This window comes from Gorilla gorilla, chromosome 13 (genome assembly GCF_029281585.2).
Source record: "Gorilla gorilla gorilla isolate KB3781 chromosome 13, NHGRI_mGorGor1-v2.1_pri, whole genome shotgun sequence".
In the NCBI taxonomy this organism is placed as follows: domain Eukaryota; kingdom Metazoa; phylum Chordata; class Mammalia; order Primates; family Hominidae; genus Gorilla; species Gorilla gorilla.
Genome location: NC_073237.2, coordinates 81935939 through 81951707, shown reverse-complemented (window position 1 = coordinate 81951707; position 15769 = coordinate 81935939). Strand labels below are relative to the sequence as shown.

Below are 15769 nucleotides of genomic sequence, written 5' to 3'. Positions count from 1 at the left end.
GGATCTAAAAGAATATCTAGGAACAAGTTTAAGTAAAGAGGTAAAATACTACTGGTACACTAAAAATTATGACATTGCTGAAAGAAATTAGTGAAGACCTAAACAAATGGAAAGACTTCCCATGCTCGTGGGTAAGGAAATTTAATATTGTCAAGATGTCAATACTACTCAGAGCAATCTAGAGATTCAACAATCCTTATCAAAATTCCAATGGCCTTTTTTGCAGAAATGGAAAAGCCCATCCTCAAATTCACATGGAAAATTATAGGGACCCTGCATAGCCAAAATCATCTTGAAAAAGAAGAGCAAGGGGTGGGAGGACTTACTTCCTGATTTCAAGACTTAATATAAACCTACAGTAATAAAAATAGTGTGATACTAGCATGAGGATAGACATATAGACCTATGGAATAGAACTGAGAGTTTAGTAACCATATATCTGTGGCCAGTTGATTTTTTAAAAATAAAAATTGGGGCCAATCATGGTGGCTCAGGCCTGTAATCCCAATACTTTGGGAGGCCAAGACCAGAGGATCACTTGAAGCCAGGAGTTCAAGACCGGCCTGGGAAATATAGCAAGACACTTTCTATAAAAAGTAGAAAAAAAAAAATTAGCCAGGTGTGGTGGTGTGTGTCTGTAGTCCCACTGCTTAGGAGGCTAAGGCAGGGGGATCACTTGAGCCCAGGAATTGGAGGCTGCAGTGGGCTATGATCATGCCACCGCACTTCAGCCTGGGTGACAGAGTGAGACCCTGTCTCAAAAAAACAAAATTGTACATATGTAAGGTATACAACATGATGTTTTGATATACATAGTGAAATGATTACTATAGTCACGCTAACATATTTATCTCTTCACATAGTTAGCATTTTGGCTTTTTTTTTGTGGTAGGAGTACCTGAAATCCATTCTCTTAGCAAATTTCCAGTATACAATAGCCATCATGCTGTACACTAAGTCTCTACTCAATTTTGCTTCTTTCTCTCTCTCCCCCAACTCTTCCTTTTTGTTAGAGGCAGAATCTTGCTCTGTTGCCCAGTCTGGTGTGCAGTGGTGTGATTACAGTTTACTGTAGCCTTGAACTCCTGGGCTCAAGCTATCCTCCTGCCTCAGCCTCCCAAGTAGCTAGGACTACAGGCATGCACCACCACACTCAGCTAATTTTAATTTTAATTTTTGTAGAGATGTGGGGGGTCTCACTATGTTGTCCAGGCTGGTCTTGAACTCCTGGCTCCAATGATATGCCTATGCTGTCTGGGGTATATACCCTGTGGTTTGTTGTTGTGTGCCAAGAAAGAATTTAGGACAGAGACACATGTGGGTGGGTTAAGTAGTGGAAGTTGATAGTTAGAAGAAAGGAGAGAGGAGAGCAGCTTTTTGGAAAAGAGAGATGTCCAAAGAGGGGGTGAGGCAGTGGATCGCAGCAGATTTTATAGGCAGCAGGTTGGAGAAGGCGGTGTCTGATTTATATGGGGCTCACAGATTGGTTCCATCAGGTATGACGTCTATATACTGTGTGGGGGCAAGGGGAAAAGGAAGGTTGGTCGCCCCACCCTAATCTTATTCTGCAAATGGGCTTTCCTGTTGATCTGCACCATGTTGTCTTCTTCTTACTGTAAACGTGGCTGACAAAGAGAAGGGAAAGTGGAGCTGCCATCTTGAACATGTCTAGCCCCGAGTTTCTGCCGGCATTCACCAGTGCAAGCTCCCAGATTGCTTGTCTATGTCTGCAGCTCGACCTTATAGGCTGCTCTTTGTTAGAAAATGATTTGGGGCTGCTTTTCATTAAAGAGAAAAGCCTTACCAAAGGCTGCCATACTCTCACTATCTGCCTAAGTGATTTCTTCTTAACTCCTATATCACCAATTGATCCTCCTGCTTTGGCCTCCCAAAATGCTGGGATTACAGGCATGAGCCACCACACCTGGCCTTTAAGTTCAATTTTTCTGACCCCGAATTATATATCATTCACAGTTTACCATGGAAACCATTTGCCACTGTAAAAGATTTTGCATCAGAACCATTCATTGTGTGAAATCCCAGATTGCTTCCCTCCATTTCCCAGTTTTGACGCATTCATTGAGATTCAGCTCTGGTCGTTTGTACTACATTCTGTTCTGTGGTCTATTTGTGGTAAACCTTTTAGTTTGACACAAGGCGGTGGTTAGGTATTTTGTTGAGCATTATCATTTGCTTAATTCCTCAGAAGATCTCAAGAGGACTGTCTGGTACATAAGAGGTGCTCAATAAATGGTTGATTGTTGAATAGTTATAACAATCAATCCTCTAACTCCAGAGGACCAGCTATGTTTCAGAAACCTCATGATCAATCATGCTCTCCTAACATTTATGTTCTAGATGGAAATTGCTGTAGACTTTTTGAGAGGTCCATGGCTGTTCTAAGCCTTATGACTATAGAGTTTTGTAATACAGTGTGTTGCATTTTGTATGTTACCTTATTAAAAGCATGGAGATAAGGTGATCCGCAGAAGAGGAGAAAGAGATAGCTGGGCTCCAATGTTCACCTCTCTCTCCCCATGACTAGTCCAAAAATGAAACAGGAAAACATTTACTGAGTACCTACAAGGCTAGACTGAATAGAGGCATCCAAGTTAAATGAATTCCATTATATAGTCCAACTCTGATCTATATCAGCCATTCACATTTAGTTTTATATATCATAATAAGGTTTATTGAAGAAGCTGTGGAAAGAGTGACCAATAGAAATTAGCTCTGTGTTTTGTATGGTTCAAAGTAGAGAGATAAAAGTGTGATTTCATGAATCACATTGAAAGGCGTCAGCCAGCTTGCTTTAGGCAGATAGTAAGCAAAGGGTCCCCAGAGAAGCTCCCACCCATGTTTCGTATAAATAAGGGAACTTACACAGGGGTCTTGCCTAAACATGCCTACAGTGGACTAAGGGCCCGCGCGCACACTGGGGGAATGGGGTGGAGCCACCAGGAATTTGCGCCTTACACAAATAGGGAACCTGGCCCCATCAGCTTGCATGTAAAAGCCCTTGCATTCAACTGTGAAGCGGGCAACTGGGAACCTGCTTTCAGGATCCTTCTGTTTGCTGAGAGCTTTCCTTTTGCTTAACAAATTCTACTCCACTCACTCTTCAAGCGTCCGTGTACCTGATTTTTCCTGGTCTTGAGACAAGAACCTGGATCTAGCTGAGCTAAGGAGAAAACAATCCTGGATCAACATGGTTTATTGCCAGGTGAAGATAATTTATTTTCTTAGGTTCACAATGTATAGAGGCAGCGAATTAAGAGAATAATTTCACAGGGAATACACTCCATAGATGATGTTTATTAACTACATAGTGAGTGAGTTCCAAAACTATTAAAACCTAGTTGTTCAATTAAGATTGAAGCAGACCTCTGTGGAAAGTAAAGTCTGATTAAAGATTGAGGTGGGTGTGGTATTAATGCCTGTAATCTCAGCATTTTGGGAGGCTAAGGTGGGAGGACTGCTGAGCCCAGGAGTTTGAGACCAGCCTGGGTGACTTAGGGAGACCCCGACTCTACAAAAACAATTAAAAAAATTAGCCAGGTGTGGTGACGTGTGCCTGTAGTCCCAGATACTCAGTGGGAGGCTGAGGTAGTAGGATTCATTAAGCCTGGGAGGTCAAGGCTGCAGTGAGCCATGATTGCACTACTGTATTACAGCCTTGGCAACAGAGTGAGAGTCTTGTCTCAAAAAAAAAAAAAAGAAAAAGAAAAAGAAAAACAACTGAGGTATACCTTTACCTTTTGGAGGCTGAGGTTCTCGGGAGAGATGGTGTCCAACATACAGGAGATTGGTGAGGATATGCAAGGTCCCACGATGCTAGAGGGCTGTGCCAGTGTTGGTGGACAGGCTTCAAAGCTTAAAGGCTAACAGGGTGTGGCCTTGTTGCAGCCTGAGCTGGTAGCGTTCAGGCAAGTGGCTGACAGAGCACGCGATCTGCCACCCGCTGAGCTCTCAAAGTATCTTGCAAATTCTTGAGTTTATATGTATTTCGAAATCCTGTAGTTGAGGTCAGTAACATATATATGGTATTTGATAAGGTGTAACGTCACATTAGCTAGGAGAGGTGAAGTTTATTTCAACTTCATACACGTGGGATCTGATGAAGAGTGATGTCACATTCCCGGGGGTGGGGGAGTAGCTCTAAGTTCTTAATTACCGCAAAACATAAATCACTCACTCTTGTGGCAAACTATGTGATTGGAATCATTTCAAAGCTATGTAATGCTGCTATTTATCTTGTGTGGGTTAATCTCCTGGGTCTGTGTTGTGGTCATCAAACTATGCTAACAGGGCTTGTGAAAGTGGGATTCAAATTCCACAAACACACGCATCCACATAATATCTTCCTATATTGCAGGTTGACTCATTTAGAAACATGTTCTTTAAGAAAAGTTTCAGGTATATTACATACATATTTAGCATTATTGTAAAATTATTACATTATTATTGGGTATTTTCAGATAATACGTTTCTGATTGGGTGGTTTGGGGTGGTGGTTGTTTTAAAATTGTTTTAAATACCGTAACCTATCTTTTAGTGCTCACGATGAGGGAAACTACGATGTTTATAAAATGGCAGTTTCTTGTTCATCTGAATAAAGACATCTACCAAGGGCAAACTGTAAGAAGCACTGTGGTGTACCTTGGGTTACTTTTTGAATTGCTTTCACACCTGCTTAATTTTATTTGAACAAGATCATAAAACAAAACAAAAATCTCACAGTTCTCAATGCATTCCCTTATCTAGTTGTGATATTACATTCCTTACCATAAACAGTAGCAAACATGATCTTGTGCATCGTGAAAAAGTAAATGATGTCAGTATTTATTTGCAATACATTACAGTACACTGAAGTACAGTCAAAACAGAAGGGGGTGTATTAGTAATTTCTCTGACACATTACTTTGGCTCAGATAAAACATTCCGCCTTTGCCTTCAGTAGCCAACTTAGCATTACCGTTTTGATTATATGCAGGCACCTTTTCAAAAAACAGTAAATCAGCATGCTATTTTGTTCGCTGCAGCACTAGGCATCTAATTTACTGAGATTTGGCCACAAGGTGCAATCCTGTTGTTTTCTGGGAGCCCGATTGTAGTAACAGCATGTCCCTTCCAGCCTCTTATTATGGACCCTCCTTGAGGTCAGGAAAGGTCTAAGCTTTACGGCAGTCCCCAGCGTTTGATGCGACCCCGGGATCACGCGGGGAGCTTTAAGAACCCTTCCTAAGAAAGTGACTGATTGATGGCGGGGGAGGGGGTGGGCGCGGGCTTAGTTCCGGGAAAAGGCTGGGGCCCTCGTTGGGAGTGTACAGAAAGATGACTTGAAGAACGTGGGGAGTCGCTCGCAGTTCGGTACGGTGGGGCGGTGGCCGGGGCTGCTGGGGACAAGGGGCCGGCAGCGCGCGGAACACCCGCCCCTAATTCCCGCTCCCGTGCGCGCTCCGCCCCCACGCGCGCGCTCCCTCCCGTCAGGCGCGCAGAGAGGCGGGGCGCAGCGCGCACGGCGGTAACAAGGGACGCGGCGGGAAGGGGGCGTGCGCTCCGCCCCGCCCCTTTCGCGGCCTCGCACGCCCCGCCCCCACTCCCTGCGCGTGCTGGGAGCCGGCTGGCAAGGCGTGCGGTGGGCGGGGCGCCGCGCTGACGTTGCCCGGGATGCGGACAGGTTCCGCCGCCTCCAGCGCCGCCGCCGCCGCAGCTGCCGCCGCCGCCTCTGCCTCGCCTGCCACCGGGGTTTGTATGAAAACACCGGGCGGCGGGCGGCGAGGGATCCGCCGTGATCCAGGTGCCGAGCCGGGTGCTGCGGCTCTGCGCGGTCCCCGCCAGCGCCCCATCCTGAGCCGGTGAGCGCCCTGCTGCGGTCCGCGTGTCCCGGCCGGCTGTCTCTCTGCTCTCCCCGGGCGGCGGGAGATGCGGGCGACGGCGCCCTGGGGTAGGAGGGGCGACCCCGGATCCCTGCGCCCCTTACCTGACGGGTTGTGTAACGCATGTTACACATGTAACGCGTGAGGGGAACGCACTCGGTCTTGAGGGAAAGCCCTGACGGGGTGGGGCTTTGGCTGGGTCTGGAAAACGCCTTCCCCAGTCCCCGGACCCTCGGTGGATCCCCGTCCCAGACCTTGCGGAGGGTATCGGGCGCGGTCTCTGGGCGGAGGCCGCCCTTTCTGCTCTGCCCTTTCTCTCAGGCCCGAGCTCGCGGCGCCGCGGGGAGTCCAGCCGAGGGGCTGCAGGGCCGGGGGCGGGCGCGCCCAGCCCCGCTACCCCCCGCCCCAGTGGTAGCGGGCCGCTGAATCGCGGGCCCCTGTGCTTCGAGAATTCTAGCGTTCCCGACTGAGCGCCAGCAAGGTGGGATTTGCTGTGACATCGGCGATGGGCAGGTTTGCTTTCTCTCGCTGGGTGGTTTGAGCTGAAGTGTGTCTTCTGTTTACAACTTGTCGCCTTGAGCGTTTGGTTTGAACCTGAATCAGATCACCCTGGATGACAGTGCAGAGTTTCCTTAGTGTCTTCCTTCCTGAATTGCGGGTTCTCAATTGCAAGTGTTCAAGGACTGTTGTAACCCAAAGGTTTGCTCGACTCTACCGTTGTTTTACCCCTTGTGCCGTATAAACCTCTTACGAGCACCAGGGCAATTGGAGTTGGTTGGGTTCCTTTCTTGGGCGTTTACTCATTGTAGAATGGAGTTTTCATGCATCATAGTGTAATCGATGTGAATGTTGATAATTTAAAGCCCATTTCCCGTTTTAACATAGCTACTCAAGTACCTGAAGATAGCGGAAATTTTCTTTGGCAGTATTAATTCTATGTGGGTTTTTTTCTTCAGGTGTTTAAAATTGTAGTTGTATTTAATTACAATGCATGACAATTTGTAGTTAGAAAGGACCTTAACAGTCTTCTTAATCGGTCATTTTCACTTACCTTTTATGTCCGTTTTTTAAGCTTTATGTAAATCAAATTATCCTTTGTGAACTTCTGAATTATTCTTATAAACTGGTTGTCTGAGAAAACCGGAAAGTTATTTTTGTAATTGTATTGTGGAATGTTTTTAGTTCAGTAGGCCAAAAAAAAAAAAAAAGATTTATTTAAGGAACTTTAAATGGTGCTTATTTTAAAACATGTGCCAAATGTCAAAACCAAACAAAACTCTGAAAGATCTGTATTTCCTATGTAGAATTACTGCGAAATAATAAGTCGTGCCTTACCCACTGTTTCTCATCCTGCAGGCAGAGTTCTAATATGACTTGCTCTTTTTCCCATTCCACTTCTCTTAAGTTAAATTCTATGGTGAAGTTATGGGTTCATTTTTAATGATCACAAAACTCTGCCTTGAATTGATTAATCACATAATTACAACTGCAGACTCACTCTGAACTCGGAAATGAAGTGGATAGGCTTAAAACTACCCTCGTATTTGGCCAACATTGCAAAGCATTTAAATCTATTAATTAAACTTTTGTAGAAGCAATTTTTATAAAGCTTTTCCGAATTGAGGCATTCTTCTCTTTAGAAAAGTCTGGCTAGGCTGCTATATAATAATGGTTTTACTTCCATTAGCAGAAGGAAAAGAGGTCCAACAGTTATGAAATTTTGTAATTTGTATTTTACTTTTTTTTTTTTTTTTGAGACGGAGTCTCACTCTGTCGCCCAGGCTAGAGTGCCAGTGGTGCGATCTCGGCTCACTGCAACCTGCCCCTACCTGGTTCAAGCGATTCTCCCGCCTCAGCTTCTTGATTATAGGCGCGCGTCACCACGCCTAGCTAATTTTTGTGTTTTTAGTAGAGACGGGTTTCACCATGTTGGCCAGGCTGGTCTCGAACTCCCAACCTCAGGTGATCCACTAGCCTCAGCTTCTTAAGGTGCAGGGATTACAGGCGTGAGCTACCAAGCCTGGCCTGAATTTTTTTTTTTTTTTTTTTTTTTGAGACGGAGTTTCGCTCTTGTCGCCCAGGCTGGAGTGCAGTGGCACGATCTTGGCTCACTACAGCCTCTGCCTCCCGGGTTCAAGCGATTCTCCTGCCTCAGCCTCCCGAGTAGCTGGGATTACAGGAGCACACCACCACGCCCGGCTAAGTTTTTGTTTTTAGTAGAGACGGGGTTTCACCATGTTACCCAATCTCGTCTTGAACTCCTGACCTCAGGTGATCCGCCAACCTCGGCCTCCCAAAGTCCTGGGATTACAGGCGTCCGCCGCCACGCCCGGCCTGGCGTGAATTTTTTTAAACCTCATCCAAAGTATTCATCTTCCCAAATCTGCTTTTCTTGCTTGAAGTCCCCCACTATCTGAAAGTTGAACAGTGCGTGAATAGCAATGGATGCACCTGTCAGAGGGCCATCTGCAAGATGGGAGCTTTCCTTAGGCAATGGGTTTCAGTATAAAAAACATAAATTTTGTAGGGTGGGCACTGAATTTTAAACTTCAGATGTTATTGTTGATTACTGTGCCTGTGTACTATGGTGTAGTGGCTAAGGAGTTGGGCCTCAGAGCCAGATGGCTTGGTTTGGGTCCTGGCTTTGCTTTAGGCAAGTTATTTTTATTTTTATTTTTTTAAGACAAGTTATTTGTCCTTTTTGTACTTTAATTTTCTCAGCTCCAAAAATGACATAATACTAGTGTATACTCTTAACATATTCTCAAATATTAAGTGATTAATACATGTAAAGTGCTTAGCCCACAGTGCCTGGCATGTAGTAAGTGCCCAGTAAATATTGCTATTATTACCGTTGCTCTTCCTCAGTCTTCAAAGGGATCTAGTAAGCAGAAAAAGGACTTTTGGTGGATGGAGCAGTATTAGTGCAGATTAATTCCACTATGACCCATTTGCTCCTTTGGGGTTAAATGAAAGCTTAGTCTCACTGTCCTGCCTCCTGCCTTGGAAACATGTAAATCAGTTTTAAATAGAACAGCTAGACCCTGAGCTGGGTGCCCTGGGATGCTACTGGAGAGCTGTTGATAAATCCCTGTTTGTCCCTTCTGACAGAACCTTGGATTGTCTCCCTCCTGTTGGTGATGGCTGCTATTTTAATCTTTTAATCATCTGTTTTTGAGTTTGTGATTGGGTGTTTCTTTGACTATAATGTGCCGCTATCAAAAATGTGATCTGTCAAAATATTGGTAGGTATGTACTTGTTTATTTGATCAGAATATTGTATGTTGTTTCCAGGGCACACAAAATCAGTTTTATCTAAGCATTCTTTTTTATCTAAGCATTTTCTTTTTTATTGATATTATATACAGTGAAATCAGTTTTGATTTGACATTGTGTTCATTTTCAGCTTTCATATAATTTTCCTAGGAACTTTTTTTTTCCCTCCAGTATGATTTTACATACTTGTTCTTGGTTTGCAGGGATCTAATATTAAAACTCTAAATGCTTTCAAACTTTTGGTTAGGACCCTTTTACATTGTTAAAAGTTGTTGAGGATCCCCAAAAAGCTTTTGTGAATTTATCTATGTTTACTGTATTGTAAATGAAAAGGGAAATATAAATTGTCAGTTCACTTAAAATGACAATTATAAACTCTTTACATGTTAATATAAACACCATATTTTTAATGAAAACAACTTTTTTTAAAACAAAAAATAAGGTAGTGAGAAAAGTGGCATTGTTTTACTTTTTTTGTACATCTGTCTGGTTTAATGGAAACAGCTGGATTATCATATCTGCTCCTGCATCCAATCTATTGCAATATGTTGTTTGGGTTGAAATACATATGGAGAAAATCCAGTCTCACACAGTTAATGGCTAAACAGGGTGGGGAGGCCGGGGAGGGAGCATTTTAATAGCCTTTTCAGATAATTGTGGACGTTCTTGTTTGGTATTATATTAAAACTCAGTAAGTGGCAATTTCTTAAAGGTTAGATGCCATGAGAAATCCAGTAAGTGGATTTTTGCATGCTCTAGTAAAACCCATTGGTTTGAACTTTGAATGGATCTTATACTCATTCCTGAGATTGTAACATCATTCCTTGGTCATTTGTAAATATTGGTTCAGTGTTATGCAGATCTTCCAAATGTTGACATCTTTCATCATGCAATATTAAAGAAAGTTATGGTTGTTAATATCACCACCCATTTTGTTAGAGACAAATTATTGGGAAGCTGTTTAGGTCTTGACATGACAGTGGTGGATATGAGTTTTCCAGAATTCGGATTTTTGCTTGAAAGCTCAAATTTTATCATTGGCAACAAATGTGACTTGTTTACTTAAAGTGACAAGCTCAGTTTATTCATTTCTGAGAAAACCTCTGCCAAAATATTCCAATTTGAATAACCATAGTCTGTCAGTCATTCTTTCAGTCACTTTCATTAAAAAAGAGGCTAGTTCAAGCTGTCAATTCAGTTACAGAAGCACTTTACTTTGAGACAGCCATCAACTATTGTAATTCAGTATGTAGCAGAAATGGTTCATGGAAAGTGCCCATTTTGTCACATAAAAAGGTGCATAAAAATTAATAATTTTTACTGTTTCAAGGACATTCTTAAGTGACATTGGCTTTTTCTTGTCTTTTTATTTTTTATTTTTTTGAGATGGAGTCTTGCTCTGTCGCCCAGGCTGGAGTGCAGTGGTGCAATCTCTGCTCACTGCAAGCTCCGCCTCCTGGCTTAACGCCATTCTCCTGCCTCAGCCTCCCGAGTAGCTGGGACTACAGGCGCCTACCACCACGCCTGCTTAATTTTTTGTAGTTTTAGTAGAAATGGGGTTTCACCGCGTTAGCCAGGATGGTCTCGATTTCCTGACCTTGTGATCCGCCCATGTCCGCCTCCCAAAGTACTGGGATTAGAGGCGTGAGCCACGGCTGGCTTTTTCTTGTTTTATAGTTGTTGGTGGTTGATGGTGACTTTAATTCAGTCCAAGATGCTGGTAATTTTAAGATTTTAAATTTTAGTATTATACAAATAGTTTGGATCTTGTGGGTCCCCTAAAAGAGTGTCAGGACCACAGGGGCCCATGCACCGTGCTTTTAGAACTTCTGGATTTAAATCTTAAAGAGGATTTCTCACAAACGTTTGATTAAGAAGTGAAGTGGTAGTGACAGTCTCTGGTTTGCTTTTGTTTTACGCTTTGGGTAAAGGTAAAGGTCTTATTAAAAAAAGTATTATAGCTAGATAGTAGGAATAAGCTCTACAGTGTTCTCTAGCACTATAGGATGACTGTAATTGATAATATATACTTTTGAATAGCCAGGAGGATATCAAATGCACAGAAAGAAATGATAAATGTTTGAGATGATGGATTTGCTAATTACCCTGATCTGATTGCTATACATTACATGTATCAAAAGATCACTGATTTTTTGATTCAAATTTTTTGATTTTTTGATTTTTTGATTTTTTGATTCAAATTTTTTGATTTCTTTATTTCAAACAATAAAGAAATCAACAAAACCAAAAGTTGGTGCTTTGAAAAGATTAACAAAACTGACAAACCTTTAGCAAGATTTAAAAGAGAGAGGACTCAAATTACTAAAATCAGAATCATATGATTATTACGTGCCAGTTAAAAAATTTAAAGAAAAATATTTTAACATACAAAATTAAGTACAGTAAAGGTTATTCACAGAAAGTTTCTTAATGGTTTTAGTCAGGTGCTGATACAATGGGATTATAGTATTAGTAATCTGAATACCATCTAAAAACAAAAATCAGACCTGGTAGTACATTTCTATATAAATGTTCAAATTTAACATTTTGGGAATGTAAATATTAAACAATGAAGGCACAACGTGAAAAGCTCCACTAATATCTAACTCATAAGCTTAAAAAAAAGCAACCTGGTTTCCCTTCTTAATCTCTGCTCATTTCTCACTTAATTCATGCTGAGAATGAACTGCCCTGTGGAGAAATGCCAGGCACTTGCTGTCTTTGCCTCACATTTTTCCTTAAGGGGAAAATGATTTAAAATTATGAAGATTATAAGGATATTGGTTATATAGGGATTAAAAACAATAATAAAGTCAGCCAGAGGGATTTATGGTCGGATAATGTTAATAAAAATCTGAACACTGCCTACATGTAATAGAGTTTAATGAATTAAAAAATATTATTTTAACAAGAACTCTTTAGGTTTATTAATTTATGGTCAACACACTTTCTAGACTCCTTTTTGGTGCATGGTGAAAACTAATCTCTCACCTTTTAATTTAATCTTATTGATTTTAACTTTTATTTATATTTGAAACAACTTTTTTCCCAATTTTTAACACAAGGTTCATATTTTGATCTTTAAAAAATATTTATTTTAAAAATTGGTAAAACATATATAACATAAAATTTACCATTTAAATCACTTTTAAGTGTGTAGTTTAGTGGCATCAAGTATATTCACATTGTTGTGCGGCATTCACCACCATACATCTATGGAACTTCTTTTATCTTCTCAAATTGAAACTCTGTATATATTAAACAATTACTCTCCCCCTCCCCCATAGTCCATTCCCTGGCAGGCACTGTTCTATTTTCTGTTGCTATGAATTTGACAACTCTGAGTAGGTCACATGAGTGGAATCAATCATACAGCGTTTATCTTTTTGTGACTGGCTTATTTCATTTAGCACAATGTCTTCAAGGTTCGTTCATGTTGTACCATGTGTCAGGACTTTCTTTTTAAGGCTGGATAATCTGTTGTATGTATATACCAGATTTTGTTTATGCATTCATCCGTTGATGAATGGACACTTGGGTTGCTTGTGAATAATGCTGCTTTGAATCTAGGTATGTAAACATCTCTTCAAGACCTTGCTTTTTATTTATTTATTTTAAAAATTTTTTTAGATGGAGTCTCGCTGTGTTGCCCAGGCTGGAGGGCAGTGGTGCGATCTCGGCTCACTGCAACCTTCGCCTCTGGGTTCAAGTGATTCTCCTGCCTCAGCCTCCTAAGTAGCTGGGACTACAAGTGTGTGTCACCATGCCTGGCTAATTTTTTTTTTGTATTTTTAGTAGAGACGGGGTTCTACCATATTAACCAGGATGGTCCCTGTCTCCTGACTTCATGATCCACTTGCCTCAGCCTCCCATGGAAGACCTTGCTTTCAATTCTTTTGAGTATATACCCGGAAGTGGAATTGCCGGATTGTATGGTAATTCTATTTTTAATTTTTCAAGGAACCTTCATACTGTTTTCCATAGTGGCTGCACCATTTTATATTCCTATCAATAGTGCACAAAGATTCTAATCTATGCACATCAACACTTACTATTTTGTGTTTTTGTTTTGTTTTTGGTAGCAGCCATCCTAATAGCTACGAAGTGATATCTTGTAGTTTTGATTTGCCTTCATGTTGCTGTATTTGGTTTCCTAGTATTTTGTTGAAGAGTTTTGCATTAATGGTCATAAAGAATACTGGTCTGTCATTTTCTTGTAGCATCTGTCTGACTTTGGTATCAGGGCAGTACTGGCCTTATAGAATGAGGTAGGAAGTGTTCCTTCTTCACTTTTCTGGAAGAGTTGAAGAGAACTGGACTTTTTAAGTATTTTGTAGAATTTACCAGTGAAGCCATCAGATTCAGGGCTTTGCTTTGTAAGGAGGTTTTTTTGTTTGTTTGTTTCAGACGGAGTCTCTCTTTGTCGCCAGGCTGGAGTGCAGTGGTGCCATCTTGGCTCACTGCAACCTCTGCCTCCTGGGTTCAAGCGATCCTTCTGCCTCAGCGTCCTGAGTAGCTGGGACTACAGACACGCGCCACCACGCCCAGCTAATTTTTTGTATTTTTAGTACAGACAGGGTTTCACCATGTTGGCCAGGCTGGTCTTGATCTCTTGACCTTGTGATCCACCCACCTTGGCCTCCCAAAGTGCTGGGATTACAGGCGTGAGCCACCGTGCCCAGCCTGTAAGGAGGTTTTTAATTACTGATTACATCTCCTCAATAGTTATGGGTCTGTTTAGATTTTCTATTCCTTTGTGGTTCAGGCTTGGTAGGTTTTGTGTTTCTAGGAATTTATCTCATCTAGGTTATCCAATTTGTTGGTGTACTGTTGTTCACAGTACTCTGTTATAATCCTTTCTGGTTTTGTGGAATTGGTCATGAATGTCTCCCCTTTCATTTCTGATTTTAGTAATTTGAGTCCTCTCTCTTTTAAATCTTGCTAAAGGTTTGTCAGTTTTGTTAATCTTTTCAAAGCACCAACTTTTGGTTTTGTTGATTTCTTTATTGTTTTTCTAGTCTCTATTTTAATTATTTCTCCTCTGGTCTTTTTTATTTTCTTCCTTCTGCTCACTTTGGGTTTAGTTCTTCTTTTTGTAGTTCCTTAGTTGTAAAGATAGGTTGTTTTGAGAGCTGTCTTCCTTTTTAATGTGTTTATGTCTATAGATTTTCTCCTCAGCACTGCTTTTGCTATATCCTGTAAGTTTTGATATGTCATGTCTTTGCTTTCATTTGTGTCTGTTTTCTGGTTAACCCAGTGATTTCTTCTTTGATTCATTGGTTAAGAGTACGTTGTTTAATTTCCATAAATTTGTGTATTTTCCAGTTTTCTTTCTCAGATTGATTTCTAACTTAATCCTGTTGTGAGGTTGGAGAGCACACTTTGTATGATAAATATCTTTTAAAATCAATTGAGACTTAATTTGTATCCTAATATGTGGCCTGTTTTGGAGAATGTTCTATGTGCACTTGAGAGGAATTTATATTCTGTTGTTGAGTACCTTGTTCTAAATATATGTTAGATCTAGTTGATTCATTGTGTTGTTCAAATCATCTCTCTCTTCACTTCTTTCTGGTTGTTCTTTTCCTCATTGAGAATGGTGTATTAAGTCTCCACCTTTTACTATAGAAGTATTTCTTCCCATAATTATGTTAATTTTTGCCTCGTATTTTGATGATCTGTAACTACTTCATATATTTTGTTGGTGTGTAAATGTTTATAATTGTTTTATCTTCTTGCTCTATTGAACTTTTTATTAATATATAATATACTTTTTCTCTTGTAAACTTATTTGATTCAGAGTCTGTTTTGTCTGATACTAGTATAGCCCTTCCTGCTCTCTTTTGGTTACTATTTGCATGGAATATCTTCTTCCATTCTTTCACGTTCCATGTATTTGTGCAATGGGATCTAAAGTAAGTCTCCTGCAGACAACATACAGTTGGATCGTTTAAAAAAATCTATTCTGCCAATCTTTGTGTTTTGATTGGCAAATTTAATCCCTTTACATTTAAAGTAATTACTTCCTGAAGTAAATTACTTATTTCTGTTCTTTGTTTTTTATATGCCATATTAGCTGTTTTTATTCCTCATATTTTATATATTTTGATTTATATTGGGATATTAGCTGGAGCTGACTTTGGGTTATAGTGGTTTTCTTCATAAAGTGGTTTCTTCAAAAAAACCCAAACCACCATTTGGGTTATAGTGGTTTCGTCATAGTCCCGTCCTGGCTAACATGGTAAAACCCCGTCTCTACTAAAAATACAAAAAATTAGCCGAGCGTGGTGCTGGGCGCCTGTAGTCCCAGCTACTTGGGAAACTGAGGCAGGAGAATGGCCGGAACCCAGGAGGTGTAGCTAGCAGTGAGCTGAAATCACACCACTGCACTCCAGCCTGGGCGACAGAGCAAGACTCTGTCTCAAAAAAAAAAAAAAAAAAAAAAAAGGGTCATAGTCATAGGTTAGAGGCAGAGAAAAATGTGTGTTTCAAGGTAAGATTTTAAATCTCATTTATCATCTGTATAGACTTAGAAATTTTGGCTTTGTTTAAGTCTGAAAATAGTTGAAATCTGAGTTGGAGGAAGAGTTATTTTAAACAAATCATTTAATAGT

General features: G+C 40.9%; 1 protein-coding gene across 7 annotated transcripts in view; it reads left to right on the top strand.

Moving 5' to 3' along the window:
- Positions 1-5598: 5598 nt before the first annotated feature.
- AGTPBP1 (ATP/GTP binding carboxypeptidase 1) overlaps positions 5599-15769 on the top strand; it is a 193098-nt gene continuing 182927 nt past the window's right edge. For 2 of the 7 annotated variants that reach the window (XM_055350687.2, XM_031014673.3), the window contains exon 1: positions 5656-5858. In XM_055350687.2, the coding sequence (XP_055206662.1) occupies positions 5671-5858 (188 nt within the window). In that variant the 5' untranslated portion in view covers positions 5656-5670. Of the gene's footprint in view, positions 5859-15769 lie in introns of all 7 variants that reach the window. The other 5 variants (XM_031014672.3, XM_055350685.2, XM_055350684.2 and 2 more) reach the window with 5 other exon arrangements.